At 41.1% G+C, this 16,474-nt stretch overlaps 1 protein-coding gene across 4 annotated transcripts; it reads right to left on the bottom strand.

The window, feature by feature from the left end:
• Positions 1–1,753: 1,753 nt before the first annotated feature.
• Positions 1,754–14,108, bottom strand: LOC108526475 (arylamine N-acetyltransferase 1). 4 transcript variants are annotated; one of them, XM_017867264.1, is made up of 4 exons: positions 14,021–14,097; positions 11,460–11,843; positions 5,233–5,311; positions 1,754–2,713 (listed from the first exon to the last, which is right to left on the bottom strand). In XM_017867264.1, the coding sequence occupies exon 4, from the start codon at positions 2,705–2,707 to the stop codon at positions 1,835–1,837; it is 873 nt and encodes a 290-aa protein (XP_017722753.1). In that variant the 5' UTR covers positions 2,708–2,713; positions 5,233–5,311; positions 11,460–11,843; positions 14,021–14,097; the 3' UTR covers positions 1,754–1,834. The 4 variants fall into 4 exon arrangements, with proteins under 4 accessions (XP_017722753.1, XP_017722752.1, XP_017722751.1 ...); XM_017867263.1 differs by lacking the exon at positions 11,460–11,843 and adding an exon at positions 12,850–12,997 and having other exon boundaries at positions 14,021–14,089; XM_017867262.1 differs by lacking the exon at positions 14,021–14,097 and adding an exon at positions 12,850–13,162.
• Between the last annotated feature and the right edge of the window lie 2,366 nt (positions 14,109–16,474).

Raw genomic sequence — 16,474 nt, 5'->3', positions numbered from 1 at the left:
TCACTCATTTAGATTTCACTTGAGAAAAGTTAACATTGCATAGTCAGGGCAGAAGTCATCAATCTAGATGCTAAATATTATATACATGTCTTTCAACATATTCCAGGTTTTTTTTTTTCCATATGTGATATATTTTTCTAAAAAATCAATTGCATTCAGTTCCAGGATACTTTTGTGTGATAAGACTTCCTTGATTCATTTGAACAAAACTGTGCCATTCTTCTTGAGCCACATTTTGATCTGCTCAGTGTTTCTTGTCAACATCTACTCCATAGGCATGGTCCTGGTCAGAAAGTGAAAAACTCATTTCTGCCCAAGAGTACAAGAAGTGACCTGGCATTGCTGCCAGAGAGCAGCAGAGTTGAAAAAGGCCAGTACAGTAAGGAAGATGGCAAGCCATCAAATACTAAAATATATTTTTCATCCTTCCTTCTCACTGAGGCCATGTCTCATTTCTACCTCTTCGTAAGATATCCACCCACACCAGCAACTCCCAACTGTTATATTGCCACATAAAATACCCATGTTACAACGTACTTTGTTCTCTTAACTAAAATTTCTTCATTCTAGTCCCTGCCTTTCTCTTAACTTTATTACAATGATCACAAGTTGAAGAGGGAGAATAGCGTAAGATCAAGTCTGCAAGTTAAACTATAGTCCTGATACTGGAATCCACAAACAGAAAATCTGAATTATAGATAAGCAAAGATTCAGATTCTGAGGCACTCTTAGATCTTGGGCATCTAATATCTTACCAATATTTAATCAAGAAAGAAGCAGGCAGATGACAGGGGTGCGGGAGGAGGGGCAAGCAAGATAGAAGAATAACTTTTATTAAATAATGACTTAGTACCAAAAACATGACTGACATTATTAATTGATCCATATAACAAATACTTGTTGGGAGTTTAGTTCTGCCACTGAACTATAAAAGCATTATTCCCATTTTATGCCTAAGGAGTCAGAGCTACAGATACAAAAAGTAATTCACTCAGTGTCCACAGGATTTCAACTCAGATCTACACAAGAAAAGCTCATGTTCGTTCTCATATGGCAAAGAGCACAAGGAAGTAAAATAATTTAAGAGACAAGAAAGATCAGAGGAAGAGAACATTCAGGAAAAATTATGTAGCCCCATAATATCGTTGTCTTCCAAAAACCATTTTAATTCAAGTTATATTAGCCAACAATGTTTGAATATACTTTATAGACAATAAGTTTTTTCACATTATTTTATTTCCTCATCTACCAATAAAACTTTTCTAGGAATTCAACAATAAACCAACATTAAAAGCCATCTTTAAAATACCTTTATTTTTATTATTTGAAAAGGTTTGTGGTTATGTTTCTTTGAAAAGCTGTTTAATTATATATGCTGACATTTTTATAGGTGAAATGATTTGATGTCTAGGATTTTCTTCAAAATAATGTAAGGGTACAGAAGATACATGATAGGTCATCAGTTGATAACTAGTGAGCTGGGTGACAAATACACAAGATTGTTTTACTCCTTATTCTTTTTAATTTATTTATTTATTTTTTGAGATGGAGTCTCACTCTGTCGCCCAGGCTGGAGTGCAGTGGCGTGATCTCAGCTCACTGCAAGTTCCACCTCCCAGGTTCACACCATTCTTCTGCCTCAGCCTCCCGAGTAGCTGGGACTACAGGCACCCGCCACCATGCCCAGCTGATTTTTTGTGTTTTTAATAGAGACGGGGTTTCACCATGTTAGCCAGGATGGTCTCGATCTCTTAACCTCGTGATCCACCCACCTCGGCCTCCCAAAGTGCTGGGATTACAGGCGTGAGCCACCGCGCCCAGCCTACTCCTTATTCTAAATAGTAAAAAATCTGTCACCATGTTTGGGCACAAGCTTTCTCTCCAAGGAAATATTAAATATATTTTTCAGCACTTTTTCTATTTCTTCCTCATTCAGAGTCTTGAACTCTATCAGATCTGTATTGTCCTTGTAATTGAATCTCCTATAGGTGAGGGTGCAGCCCACTAAACAGTGAACCCCATCTGGGGTCTGCAAGGAACAAAATGATTTGCTAGTAAACACAGATGCTGAAGATGTCTGCAGGTATGTATTCATAGACTCAAAATCTTCGATTGTTCGAGGCTCGAGAGTAAAGGAGTAGATTTTTCGGTATTTGCTGTCTTCTAGGAGATCCGAATTAAGAAATTCTTCATTTGGAATGTACTGGTCTCTTCTGATTTGGTCTAGATACCAGAATCCATTCTCTTCCGTCAAGCGGAAGATGCAAGGCACTTGAGGTTGATCCTTCCCAGAAATTAACTCCAGAGGCTGCCACATCTGGTATGAGCGTCCAAACCCAGCGTCGACAATGTAGTTCCTGCCATCAATGGTCACCTGCAGGAGAAGGTGAATCATGCCAGTGCTGTACTTTTTGGCTGGAGTGCTGTAAACATACCCTCCCAACATCGTGGTCTCAAAACCTATAGTGGTCAGAGCCCAGTACAGAAGATGATTGACCTGGAGACACCACCCACCCCGATTTCTTCTCACGACTTGATCAAAAATGGCCTCTAAGTCTAAGTCCATGGCTTCCCCACAGTGGATGTTAAGGTTCTCAAAGGGAACAGCTCGGATCTGGTGCTGAAGAATGTCTGTTAATGTTTCCAAGTCTAATTTGTTCCTGGACTTCTTATAGCCAATTCTTTCAAGATATGCTTCAATGTCCATGATCCCCTAAGCAAGGAAAACAAAACAAAAGCAAATCATATTACTTTCACACTTGGATTTGAGTAAGCTAATTATGGCTATATTTTAAATATGTAAAAATACAATGGTTATAAGCATAATAATTATTTCTAGTGCTTTTATTATATAAATTCCTTTTACACATGTAAGTTCAGTTAATAGTCCCAGAATCCTGTAAGAAATGTATTATGTCTTCTTTCAAGTGTGAGAAGTTGGAAATCAAGACTAAATGATGAGTCAAATGATAAAGAGCTTGTTCATGATTTTCTTGGTGATTAATAAAAGAGAGATTCCAATTGGTATTCATTAAAATAGGCTTATAAACATCTTCTGATGCAGGCAGGAGAATCATGCAATAGAGTGTATAGTATCTGTGGTACATGACCCACTCAATTTCCCGTTTAGCTGAGGCTTATACAAAGTTTCCCACTCAAAGAACTGTATTGATTCACTCATCCATTGATTGATTAACTCAAGAAACAGTTTAGTGAATAGCTGTAATGTGTTTCCTACCGATCTAGTGCTTGTTTACTCTCAAAAATCTTATCGTGGGAGTTGGAGTGACATATATAGGAAACTGAATATGTGGATAAAACATGCAGCATGTTAGATTGTAGTAAGTGCCCTGGGAAAGCTAAAGAAATGACTTAGTAAGTGCACAGGGAGAGCTCCAATTTCAAATTAGTTGGTTAAAAAAAAAAAAACTCACTAAGTTTTGAAGGATGCCAGAGAATAAGGCCTAAGGATATGCGTGAGGAGGATTGTTCCAAGCAGGAGAACAGAAAATAACAAGGCCCTAAGCTGGAAAATGCCTTGAGCATTCAAAAAACGTTCAGGAAGCCAGGGCAGTTGGAGCACGTGAGTGAGAAGGAGAGTGGATTGAGATGAGATCTGACAGGCAACTGCAGCCTTGGAGCTAAGACTGGCATTTTGGCTTTTACTCTAAGTGGAATGAGAAATGTCAATGAGAGAGGCCTGAGAGAAAGGTTGTAATTGAACAATGTTTGCTACCATCAAAGTGATCTTTCTGGCGACTGTATAGAGGATAGGCTGCCCATATTGCGCCTTAAGGACAGTCACATGAACTAGGTGGAACCATTTTGAACACATATGCTCTAGGACCAGTGCTCAACTCATGGACAACATATGCCCTATGTAGAGCTGAGACTTTATTGAGGAACTGTTGCTGAAACCTCAGCGTGTACATTCTGCTACAAGGTAGAAGCTGGTGGGGTATTCATTCAAAGCTATTGGTGAGTAGAAGCTGGTGGGGTACTCATTCAAAGCTACTGGTGAGAACCTATTGAAGAACAACACTAACAAAGGGCTCACCAAGTTTATCAAGAAATGAAAAACAAGAGAAGGTAGAATGAGGAAACACCTCAATGAAGCCAAAAGCTATCTTTTAACTTTCAGGTAATGTGAACCAAAAAAAATAAATGCCCCTTATTTTGTTAAATCTTCTAGAAAAGGTTTTTTAAAGCTGACATCATGGACTCTTAATGTTTTGAGACTTTGATTGTGACAGTGCTGTACAGACCTCAAGTATAACTCTTTTGTAATGTGGTATGGCCTGAGGATGACCTTGTAAAAGGGAGCTGCCCCCAGTTGAATGATAATAAGTGAAGCATCTCTTATTTTCCCTTCTCATACCATTTCTTCTATATTCTCCTATTTTTCCTTTCTGACCCAGCTATCCTCCCCATATTGCCAGTTTCCAACTTTCTCTGTTCTCGATGTCGACATCATTTCTCCTAAATCTATTAGATTGCATTTCTTCTCATCCTAACTTCCACCAGCACCCTTTCTTAACATTTGGTCAAGCTCTAAAGTTCTACCACCCAGAGAGAGAGCAAGTTGTATTTAGTTAGACCATGCCAACCCCTCTGTGCCCCCTAACCTAGAATTTGTACTGAGTATGTAAAGAAGAGAGAGAAGCTGATCCAAAAGGAAGAAGGCAGTTTATACATACCTGGACATTTGATTCTTGCTTAGAATATCATTCCTTCTATTAAGAAATTCCTTTATATCTCTTTTATTTGGTATAACTTGTTTACAAGCATTTGTTTTCCTCTTTTTTCTTTCTTTCTCTCTTGTACTCTCCCTGTTCCCTTCCCTCCATCCTTCCTCTCCTTTTCTTAATTTTTAAGATAAGGTGTTGATTTGGAATTTAGCAACTGCAAGTCCATTTGGAAGAAGTCAGTTTTGTTAGAGGCCTGGATAGAGCAGTATGTTGTAACCAAATCACACTTGAACATTCTGTGGCTGAACATAAGAAATTGTGCATTACTAACACTGTGCTTCAAGATGGAATGCTGAAAGCACTTGGAAAGTAGCTCAGGAAAAGAGTTCACTGAAAATACTATTAGCTTTATAGATCCACTTGTAAATGTGCAGTGATACATCCCTCCCTCCCTTTCATCTTGATCATAAATATAAGATTTAAAGGAGGCAGAGTGAACGTGCTTAGGAAGCCTACTGAGAGCTCTCAGAAAGGCACTTAATACCTTTCTTAGTAAGCTGAAAGTAGGTTGAGCTTCAGTTTTAATCCAAAAGACAGAATGCTGCTTCTTCCTGGCTTGAATTCTAGAAATAAGAGAAAAGACAGTTAGAAATATATAACATGACTTCCTTGAAAACAAAATAATAGTATTGTAGACCACAAATTATGAAGATTTCCTAAAAATCACAAAACAGAGGGAATAGACTGCACAGTAAAGCAAACATTTGAGTTGTATAAGAAAGTGTGTGGAAACTATAACTATGGAGATGGGAGAAACGCTGATGGGGCTAGAACCTTCTGGCTTAAAAACCTGGAAGCTGGGAAAGCCACCAGGAGCGGGGCTTCCACAGCCTCCAGAGACAACCCACCAGCTGATCATCAAAGACCAGGACGTAGTGCCAGCACCCGGTCTTCCTCTAGGTACAACTATAATTGTACGTGTTGAGGCAGATAAACAAGGTAAGGCCCTTAATGTATGATGCTGCTCAAAAGAAAGAAGGACCATCTACATACAGAAGATCCGCCATCAGAGCATCTCTTGTCATAGTCACCTCTCCTCACCTCCACTAAAAAAAACTGAGGCCTCTGTGAAAAGAAATTAAATTGTGGGACATCCAAACTCATTTAGCCAAAGGGAAAAGTCAAGCTGGTAAGTGCGTCATGTAAATCTGCCTCCCCCTTTCTTGGTTCCTGAATAAGATGGCTACAAGATGAAAAGCCACACACCTCCCCCATATTTTGCCCACAAGGAAACTCCAAGTGAGCTGTTAAAACTTCACCATGACAAACAAATTGGGAGACATTAATATAATAATAAACCATGAGCTTACAGCTGCCTTAATTGACACAGACACAACTATATCTCTGATCAATCCCACCTTATTTAGAAACCCCATTCCTCAGAGTAATGAAAGAATTACCATGGTGGCTGTGTCTAATAAAATGATCTCTTGTTTTAAGTCCAAACCTCTATCTTACCATTCCATCCGGTTCAGCTCCCCTGCCGCAGGCTCTAAGAGTATGTGACATGCTCAGTAGGTACCATACATTTCTTAGATGCCCTGGGGCCCCTGTCAGTCTTTTGAGCCGTGATCTCCTCAACATCCATAATGCCCGTATCTCTTTTTCATCAAAAAGTGAACTTTTTTTTAGAATTGGGGCCAGGAGACCAAAAATACCGAATTACAAAATGTCCGGACGACGTACCACAATTTAGTACTAGTAATGTTGAAACATCATCTTGTGGCTGGGAGAATGAAATGGAGACACAGAAGGAAGTAATAGGGGAGAAGACAAAACACTGGAATAAAGAGCGGGAAACAGTAAAACTGCTTTTAGCTTCCCCAGTCTTCCTGCTAACACCAGAAGAGGATGCTTGCTCAAGGATGTCCCCTCCCAGTTATGGTCTCAGTCAATACAGACATAGGGAAAGTATTCTCAGCCACTCCAATAAAGGTAGAGATAAACCCAAAGAAACTCCTACCCAACCTTAAACAATACCCTCTATGACAGAAAGTCGTAAATGGAATTGCCTCTATTACGCAAGATTATCTAAAAAGGGGCTCATTATTCCCTGCACAAGCCCCTGCAACAGCCCTATATTCCCTGTAAAGAAACCGAGCAGGAGAAAATGGAGATTTGTGCAGGACTTGAGGGCAATAAGCAGTATTGTAATAGCCAGTCACCCAGTAGTCCCTGACCCACATACCGTTCTATCAGCTATACTCACTACCAGCCAGTATTTCTCAGTTGTGACTCTCTGCAGTGCCTTTTTCAATATTCCTGTAGATCCAGACAGCCCGTATTTGTTTGCTTTTACTTGGAAAGAATGGCAATATATGTGAGCTGTAATGCCCCAAGGGTATACAGAAAGTCCCACTTACTTTTCCCAAATACTAAAAACTGATTTAGAGGATCTAATTTTTCCCCAGAGCTCAACACTCATTCAGTACGTGGATGACCTTCTCCTTTGTCCAGGCCCAGAATCTTCCTCCCAGGAAGATAGTCTATATTTACTCAGCCAGCAAGGGTACAGAGTCCAAAGACAAACTTCAGCTGTGCTTACTGCAAGTTAAGTATTTGGGGCATATTATCTCAGTCAAAGGACTGAGTATTAACCCTGATAAAGTGAGAAAAATTTTAGCTTTCCCAATGCCCATCACCAAGAAACAACTTAGAGGATTTTTGGGGACTGGCAGGCTGTTGTAGAAACTGGATACCACATTTCTCCTTTATGGCTCACCCTCTATATGCATACCTAAAAAATGAACAACCTGATCTCATCATGTAGACTCCAGAGGGACAATCGGCTATATAACAAATAAAGGAAATTCTAACTAATTTCCCAGCCTCATGGCACCCAAACTACAGATTGCCTTTCTCCCTTTTTGTATGTGAAACTGGAGGTACTGCATCCAGGATACTGACGCAGAAACATGGTGATCATCAGAGACCTGTAGGCTATTATAGCCAACAGCTGGATGCTGTGGCTCGAGGGCCGCCTCCTTGTGTAAGAGTAATAACAGCCATCGCCCTTCTGTGCAAGTCTATTGAAGAAATAATTATGGGTTCCCCCCTTGCCATTTTTGTGCCACATCCTATTGAGACCCTTCTAAATTCTCGTCATACCCAGTATCTGTCTGTCAACTGGTTAGCCTCTTACGAAATTTTGCTTTTATCATCTCCCAATATTACTATTTCCTGCACTGTAATCTTAATCCAGCCACTCTCTTGCCGGGCCCTTCCGACAACTCCCCTCATGACTGTGTTCTGATGACTGACCAACTTCTCACCCCCAGGACAGACCTCCAAGAGATGCCATTGGATAATGCTGAGATAGAATGGTATACCGATGGGTCTTATTTAAGAGGATAAAATGGAAATTTTAGAGCAGGATATGTGGTGGTTTCCTTACTAGAGGTAACTGAAGCCGGGCCTCTTCCCCAAGCCAGATCGGCTCAAGTGGCCAGACTGACTGCCCTGATTCGAGCTTGTCAAGTGGCAAAAGAGAAGACTGCACACATTTACACTGACAGCTGCTACGCTTTTGGGGTTGCTCGTGCCTTTGGGATGCTATGGAAAGAGAGAGGGTATTTAACCTCCTCAGGGCAACCCATAGAAAATGGACAGCAAGTATCAGAGCTGTGAGAAGCTATTCTAAAACCAAAACATTTGACAATTATAAAAATGCCAAGTCACTCAAAATTAGACACCAGAGAGTCAGGGTAACCAATTGGCTGAACCCACAGCTAAAAGAGTAGCATCTGAGCCACCAGGTATGTTACGTAAAATGCAGAGTCCCTGCATTTTTCCTCTGCCTCTTTTGTTTATGTCATTTTATGCAAAAAATGCAGATTCACGGAACCAAAGCCATGAATGACCATTTTCCTCCCAACCCCGCTCTTACATGAAAACTGTGCTTCTTGATACCCCATCCTTTCCCCTTTAAATTTGCAGGCCTCAAAATCATCTTCAGAGAAAGGCATAGATCTGTCTCCCAGGCCCACATCCTTAACTTTGGCAAATAAATCTCCTAAAATGATTGAGATTCGTCTCGTCATTTTCCTCGATTCACAAGTCTACGCCAACCCCAGTTGGACATCTCACCAGCTGTACCAGATTCAAGCAACAAATAAAAGTTGGAAACAGAGCTATACACACATAAAAATGATGAAGACAAAATGAAAATACTATGAGATTGGGATTAGAAGAAAAGACATAACATGCTTAGAAGTTACATACAAAAAAACCACAACCAATTTAAGAAAAACTGAAAAAAAATTTTTGTAAAGGTATCTGGGGCTATGGACCATGTAAAATAAACTCAGTAACAAACAGCTAAAAATAAAGTGGTAAAATAAGTTTTATAAAAGGAAAGATTTCATACCTTAGAATACTCATTAAGGACAGAAATGGAACTAATTAATGATCAACAGAATACATAATTAATGATGAACAGAAAGGAACTATACAGATACAATGTCATATCACATTGCTTATATGGAAGGAAAGCTTGATATTCATACTAAAGGCTAATTAAATGATAAAGCAATTAAGATAGAATCTAATAGAAAGCAGTCAAGGACAAGCCAATGCAAAGACAATTGGTGCTTCTGAAGTGGAGAACGCAAAAAGTGCAATAGAAAAATGTATGGCACTATTCACAATAGCAAAGACACAGAATCAACCTAAATGCCCATCAGTGATAGATTGGATCAAGAAAATGTGGTACTTATACACCATGGAATACTATGCAGCCACTAAAAAGAACAATATCATGTCTTTCATGAAAACATGGATGGAGCTGGAAGCTATTATCCTTAGCAAACTAACACAGGAGCAGGAAATGAAATACTACATGTTCTCACTTATAAGTGGGAGCTAAATGATGAGAATTAACACAAAGAAGGAAAGAGCGCACACTGGGGCCTTTCACAGGTTGGAGGGTGGGAGGAGGGAGAGGATCAGGAAAAATTACTAATGGGTACTGGGCTTAACACCTGGGTGATAAAATCTGTACAACAAACCCCCATGACACAAGTTTACCTATATAACAAACCTGTACCTGTACCCCTTGAAGTTAAAAAAAAAAGAAAAATGTATGTAAAGATAAATATTTTCCTGAAATGATGAAAACATTGAAGCTGATAAAAGAGAAAATTCTGGGAAAGTTTGATACAACATGTATGCCCCTGGAATATATTTTTGTTAAATTTTTAAAAGTCAGAATTAAAGACAACTACTCAAGCATCTGGCAGAGAAAGAAAATATTTCATAAAAGAGAAAACATCAGGCCAGCAAGAGAATGTTACACAGAAATATCCATTGGTGAAGTAATAGAAGTCTATCTTCAAAGTATTGAAGGGAAAGTGTGTGCTCCAAATATTCTGGCTAGTATTTCACTTGATCATAAAGGCAACATGAATATAAAGGTAATATCAAACATAAAAGAGCTTGAGAAATGCAATAACTGAGGTGTCCTGATAGTTTCTGTTTCATGGCCAGTGAACGAGTAGATGAATATGGAAACCAAGAAGGAGAGGGGTCACACTAAGGGAGTGTTGGTGAACACTGACTCCTTTCAATACAGAACAAAGAGTAGAAAAGTTACAAGAGTGATGGCTTTTGAATGAGTCATTTTGGCTTATATAGAGATAGAAATATGAAGTTAAAAATTAAATGTGAAGATTAAGAAGGACCAGAGTCTAGGAGAGTCCAATCCAGTACTGTCAACACTGGAATTGTTAAAAGATCATCTTTTAGGTATAACGTTTTTTAAAGTTTATTAGACAGCAATTCATGAGTCAGGCAGCACCAGACCACGGGTGGCTCAATGCTCTGCTGAGGAAAGGGGAGGGCAGGAGAGAAACTTTTATAAACTGTTTGCAGGAGTGAGACAAGGAAAAGCTATTTGGTTGGTTAGAGTGAAAAGTCCCTAGTTAGAGGTTAGTTGACAGTTTCTGATTGGTGAAGTCTCTAGTTTTCTACTGTTTACTGGTAAACAGTAAAAAGAATGAAAAGGAAACCATAGGAGTCAACCAGTCTGATGGCCCCCAATTAAAAGATTTTTAATGGAACATATTCTGGTTAAATTATTGAAATGTAAAGGCAAGACCTATCTAGGTACAATAAAATAAGGAGGGTAGCGCTTGAAGGAAACTGGAGAGTGCATTCCCTGTCTGAAGTTTTTTAGACAAAAAAAATTGAAAAAACAAAACCATATATGTATATATAGTATAGTGAGTATACATTATATATACTATATATATATGGCCCGCAATGGCCTCACACCTGTAATTCCCAGGACTTTGGTGGGTGGGGGAGGCCGAGCGAGTGGACTCACTTGAGGGTCAGGATCAGGAGTTCAAGACCAGCCTGGCCAACACGGTGAAACCCCATCTCTAATGAAAATTAAAAAAAAAAAAAAAAAAAAAAAGCCAGGTGTGGTGGCATATGCCTGTAGTCCCAGCTATTCGAGAGGCTGAGGCAGGAGAATCACCTGAACCCAGGAGGTGGAGGTTGCAGTGAGCTGAGATTGTGCCACTGCACTCCAGCGTGAGCAACAGAATGAGACTCTGTCTGAAAACAAACAAACACACCTATTGGTTTCCACCGTAGGTACGGAAGGGCATAAAATAGAGCCTGCACAGGGTACCTAAGAGGGAACACGGGGCTGGCTGGCAAGGATTCAGGACTGGGGTTAGCGCAGGAAGAATACTTCCAGTAACTTACCTGGATCCCTTCAGATCTCTTTTACCATCTTGCAGTGCCCCTGGCCGGCCTTCTATGTTCTTCTACTTTAGGACCTGTACCCTAGACTCTCTTTGGAGCACTCCCAGGGGCTCCTGAAGCTGCTTTGCCCTCCTTTGCAGAGAGCTAGAAGTGCCAGGGATTTATGTCCTGCCAGGGCAGTGCTGGATCAATGACTTAGTAGGAGGTCTGGAAAGCCTAGTGCCCTTGCCTTGCGTCTGGACGCACTTCAGAGTTGCAATTCACATCCAGGCTGCAGCTGGGGCTCTCCCAGCACTTCCTTCAGTTTCTCACACATGGATTCTTGTCTTGGTGTCTGGTTTGGGGGAACCTGACTTAAGTCACCTTGGTGGACATTTTGGAGAGCTGTGTAAAAGAAAGGTAAGATACACAGAATGAGGCAACTTCTAGAGGGCCCTGGATGTTGGGCAAAATGCTTGTGTTTTTCTGCAGAGTTGATGAATGTTGTTTAGTTGAATGATCAATATTCAACTGTTGACCAGCTATTGTGACTTACCCCTACGTGACTTGGCACTTCAATAATAAATCAAATGATTGGATGTGGTACACCTGGAGAGCAGGTGGATACACAGATCTCATTGTTCAATTCCAGATCCCTAGAATCTATATATGTTAAATACACAGCAGTGGTTTTCTTTTTGTTTATCGCTAAAGAAACCTTTATTCTTTCTCTTGAAAAAGTTATAAACAGGAACCCAACATAGAAGAATTAAAAGCAGATTAACACAGAGGTAGCCTGCCTATGAGATAGGGGTGTTACGCCTTAAGGCTACAATTAGCACAAGCACAATTGTGGACTGAGATAAAATCATCTACACGTGCTGCATAGATTTCTGGCATTAATAATTAGAAGAATTATAAGGACAGCCAATGAGTGGCTTTGCTTTTCTTATTCCTTCTCTTTTGTCTCTACCACCATGGAAGAAAGGCATGGAATCCCACTAAATTGACACTACAACCTAGCCCCCTCCAAAGCCAGCCCATTGAGTCTCTGGAAGAAAAGGGGTTGCTGAGGTAGCCACACCTAAAGACCATCATTCAATAGTTGTTCATGTCCAGAAGGCCACTCACTGCCCCCAGTTAATGCCGACTGGGGCCAGGCAGGTGGTGGGGGGTACTTGCAGCAGGCCAAGAAAACAAATCTAGAGAAAAACAGCTGCCATTGCTGAAGACGGCAAAGGCCAGACAAAATAAGTCTCTGGGCAGCGTGCAGGTAGAAAGTTGGCGGTCAAAAAGTTCCTTTTGAGGAGGAAGGTGTGGTCACCTGTTCTGAGTTTCAAGCATTCAAGAGCAAAGAGTATGTCTGATTTTTTGTTTGTTTTTTTAATTAGAAAAGTACAAACAAGTATACCATTGTAGTGGGCATCGTGTCGGCATGGGAGCAGCATCCAGGGTAGAAAGCCCATCGGGCCCTCAGCTCCTGGGGCTGGCTGTCTGGGCCAGTCTCCTCTCTTCTGTAGAATTCTGCAAGTCCACATTCAGCGGGTGATGCTCTCAGTCTGGCAGTGAAGGAGTTAATTTTTTTGTCATTCATGCCTCCTGGAGACCCTCTCCACTAAGCGTCCTTCAGCCATGATAAAACTTTGTCCCTGGTATGGTGGCTCACACCTGTAATCCCAGCACATTGGGAGGCCGAGGCGGGTGGATCACTTGAGGTCAGGAGTTCCAGACCAGCCTAGCCAAGATGATGAAACCCCATCTCTACTAAAATACAAAATTAACCCCATCTCTACTAAAAATACAAAAATTAGCCAGGCACGGTGGCGGGTGCCTGTAATCCCAGTGACTCAGGAGGCTGAGGTAGGAGAATCACTTGAACTCAGGAGAAGGAGGAGGTTGCGGTGCGCTGAGATCGTGCCACTGCACTCCATCCTGGGCAACTGGGCAAGGCTCTGTCTCAAGAAAACAAAAACTTCCCTCTGAAATTCCCATAGGCATTGCAAACTACAGAAAACAATCATTCTGGACATCCGGGATCATTAGGGGCTTTTTATCAGCTAGTGCAAGAGGAGCCGGAATTGTTACGAGCTTGCTGCCTGTAGGACTAACTGGGTCCTTTGGGACGCACACCACTGGGGACAGAAGAGGGTGAGCATCACGGTTACAAGTAACCAAGAGGGAAATCCTATTGAGAATGTTGCCTTAAACACATCGGCTATCTTTTAACACACATATTTAATTCTCACAACAACTCCTTTAAGTAAGCAGTACTCATAGCTCCATTTTACTGAAAAAGAAACTGAGTTTTAGGGAAACTAAGTGACTAGGCCACGTTCTCACAGCTATAAAGCGGCTGTGACTCTAAACCCAACAGTTTGAATCAAGGACCTGTAACTGTCACCACTATGATGTGGAGTAGTGACAGCATTAGCTTTCAAGTATGTGCCAGTCAGACTTTCTGAACAACCTTATACTTGAAATGTGGACATCGTGTAGAATCTACTCTCCTGTACTCACACTTGACATAGGATTAAACCCCAATTTCAAAGTACGCTGCAAGTCCCTTACAGAGTTCCACTTACCAGGTTATTTCAGCCAGCAACCAGGAACCAGACTGAAAGCAGACCTCCCACGTCCAACGTCTATGAGGAAGTGCTCTCACTTTCAAAGTCTGCAGGAGAAAGTGCTCTCATTGGATGTCCAAGTGGCCCCACCCCCAGAGTCACCTTAGGGTTACCCCAGGGAGCCCTGGGAAATGTAGTTGCAGGGCCTCAGGTTGTTCCTGTGGACTCCTTATTCATATCTTTCCATTAAAAAAGTATGGAGAGTTGTACTGTCCGATTATCCCCATGCCACTGGCTGGGAGGACTGTGCCCTTGTATTTCACCTGGTTCCTGCTCTCTGGGAGCCTGACACCAGATGTCCCATGTGTGATGTGGAACGTGAGAGCTTGGAACAGGTCCAGGAAAAGCAGAACTGGTAACCTAGAGGAGGCAAAAGAGGAAGATGGAAGGCTTTAATCACGCTCCAAGTTTATGGCTTACTTTCTTCATCAACTCCCATTAGGCCTCTTTTAAAACTTTTTCTTCCCTTCATCCATCATCCTCATTCCCACTGGCCTCTCTACCTGAAGGCACTGGGTAATGTGTCTGAAATAGCTCCATGTGTGGGGCATGAGGGTGATATATGTCATATGGCTTTGTTTATGCTGGTGTACTTTATTTACATTCATATTGTTGATCTACAACTCTTGCTGTTTCTTATGCATTTTTCTCTATACAATATAATTTTTGTTTCTTTATTCACACATAATGTATATGTTTACCGGGTACAATGTGATGTTCTGATACATGTGTACGCTGCATAATGATCAAATCATGATAATTAGCACATCTATCACTTCAAACATTTATCATTTCTTTGTTTTGAGGACATTCCACCAGTGAGTGTTGCCTTGTGCTGTGTGTTTGGCACCTACTGTTGTGGAACATGCCTCTGGCGTCCTGCCGCGTGAACTCGGGACTCTATGGGAAGGCTTTCTCTTGGCATGTCCTCAGGCAAGCTAGACAGACTCGAAAACTAAAGGGCCGGGACCACTACTCAGCCCAGGATGATGGGAGTTGGAGGCTAAATATCTTTGTGCTGTACCTGGTCAGGTGGAATTACTCTTACGCTTGTATAACACTGCCTCCTGGTGTTGTCCAGTGGAATTATGCTCCCTTTGTTCACAGGTAACTTGCCAATAATGCACCCTTTATCGATTCTCAAACTGCCCTGGTCTCACTGTCCCACTCTTGCACTGGTGCGTCCTTAAATCATCTCCCAAATAATCTACCTGAATGCAAATTCTTGTTTTAGGGTCTGGTCAAAAGACACTTTAGCTAGGTGGTTGTGAAGTGGACGGGAACTTGGATTCCTCCTGCTGAGGTAGCAGATTCCCCTCTGACCCAGGGTGGGTCTAAATGCTCCCTCTGTGGCCTCCAGCGTAGAATCAAGGGCCTTGGAGGCTCTGCCCAGTGCTGTGTTCCACTGCAGTGGGGTCAGCACTAGGCTCCAGTGCAAAATCCCACACTAACGTTCCTTTTACTTCCTAAGGAGGTAGATTCTGTCTACTGTGCACTGTGCTGCCTGGGCTCGTGAGGATACTTGTTGAACTTGATGTCCCTGCAGGGGAATGAGTACTGGAGGGTTCTATTTGGCCACCTTGTTCCACCATCTATTTTATTCTTTTTGATGCTATTGTGATGGATTGTGTTTTCCTGATTTCTTTTTCACATAGATCATTATTGGTGTAAAGAAATGCAACTGATTTTTATATGTTGATTCTGTATCCTGCTACTTTACTGGATTTATTCTAACAACTTTTATGAAGTGTTTTGAGTTTTCTATATGCAGGATCATGTCATCAGCAAATAGAAAAAAATTTACTTTTTCCTTTTAGGCTCTTTTTTTACCTCTTTTTTTGTTTTGTTTTGTTTTTTGTTTTTTGTTTTTTTTTTTTTTTTTTTTTTTGATTTTTTATTTTAAGTCCTGGGGTACATGTGTAGAATGTGCAGGTTTGTTATATAGGTGAATGTGTGCCATGGTGGTTTGCTGCACCTATCAACCCATCATCTAAGTATTAAGCCCATCTTGCATTAGCTATTTTTCCTGATGCTCTCCCCTCCCTGTGCCCTCACCCTCGTCACCCTGACAGGCCCTAATGTGTGATGTTCCCCTCCCTATGTCCATGTGTTCTCATTGTTCAGCTCCCACTTATGAGTCAGAACATGCAGTGTTTGGTTTTCTGCTCCTGCGTTAGTTTGCTGAGGATAATGGCTTTCAGCTCCATTCATGTCCCTGCAAAGGACATGATCTCATTCCTTTTTATGTCTGTGTAGTATTCCATGGTCTATATGTACCACATTTTCTTTGTTTAGTCTGTCAGTGATGGCCATTTGGGTTGATTCCATGTCTTTGCTATTGTGAATAATGCTTCAGTGAACATATACATGCATGTATCTTTATAACAGAATGATTTATATTCTTTTGGGTAT

The sequence above is a fragment of the Rhinopithecus bieti genome, unplaced genomic scaffold (assembly GCF_001698545.2).
Source record: "Rhinopithecus bieti isolate Rb0 unplaced genomic scaffold, ASM169854v2 scaffold_2888, whole genome shotgun sequence".
In the NCBI taxonomy this organism is placed as follows: Eukaryota; Metazoa; Chordata; class Mammalia; order Primates; family Cercopithecidae; genus Rhinopithecus; species Rhinopithecus bieti.
Note: the sequence above shows the minus strand (reverse complement) of the source record. Positions and strands in the feature narration are given on the sequence as shown.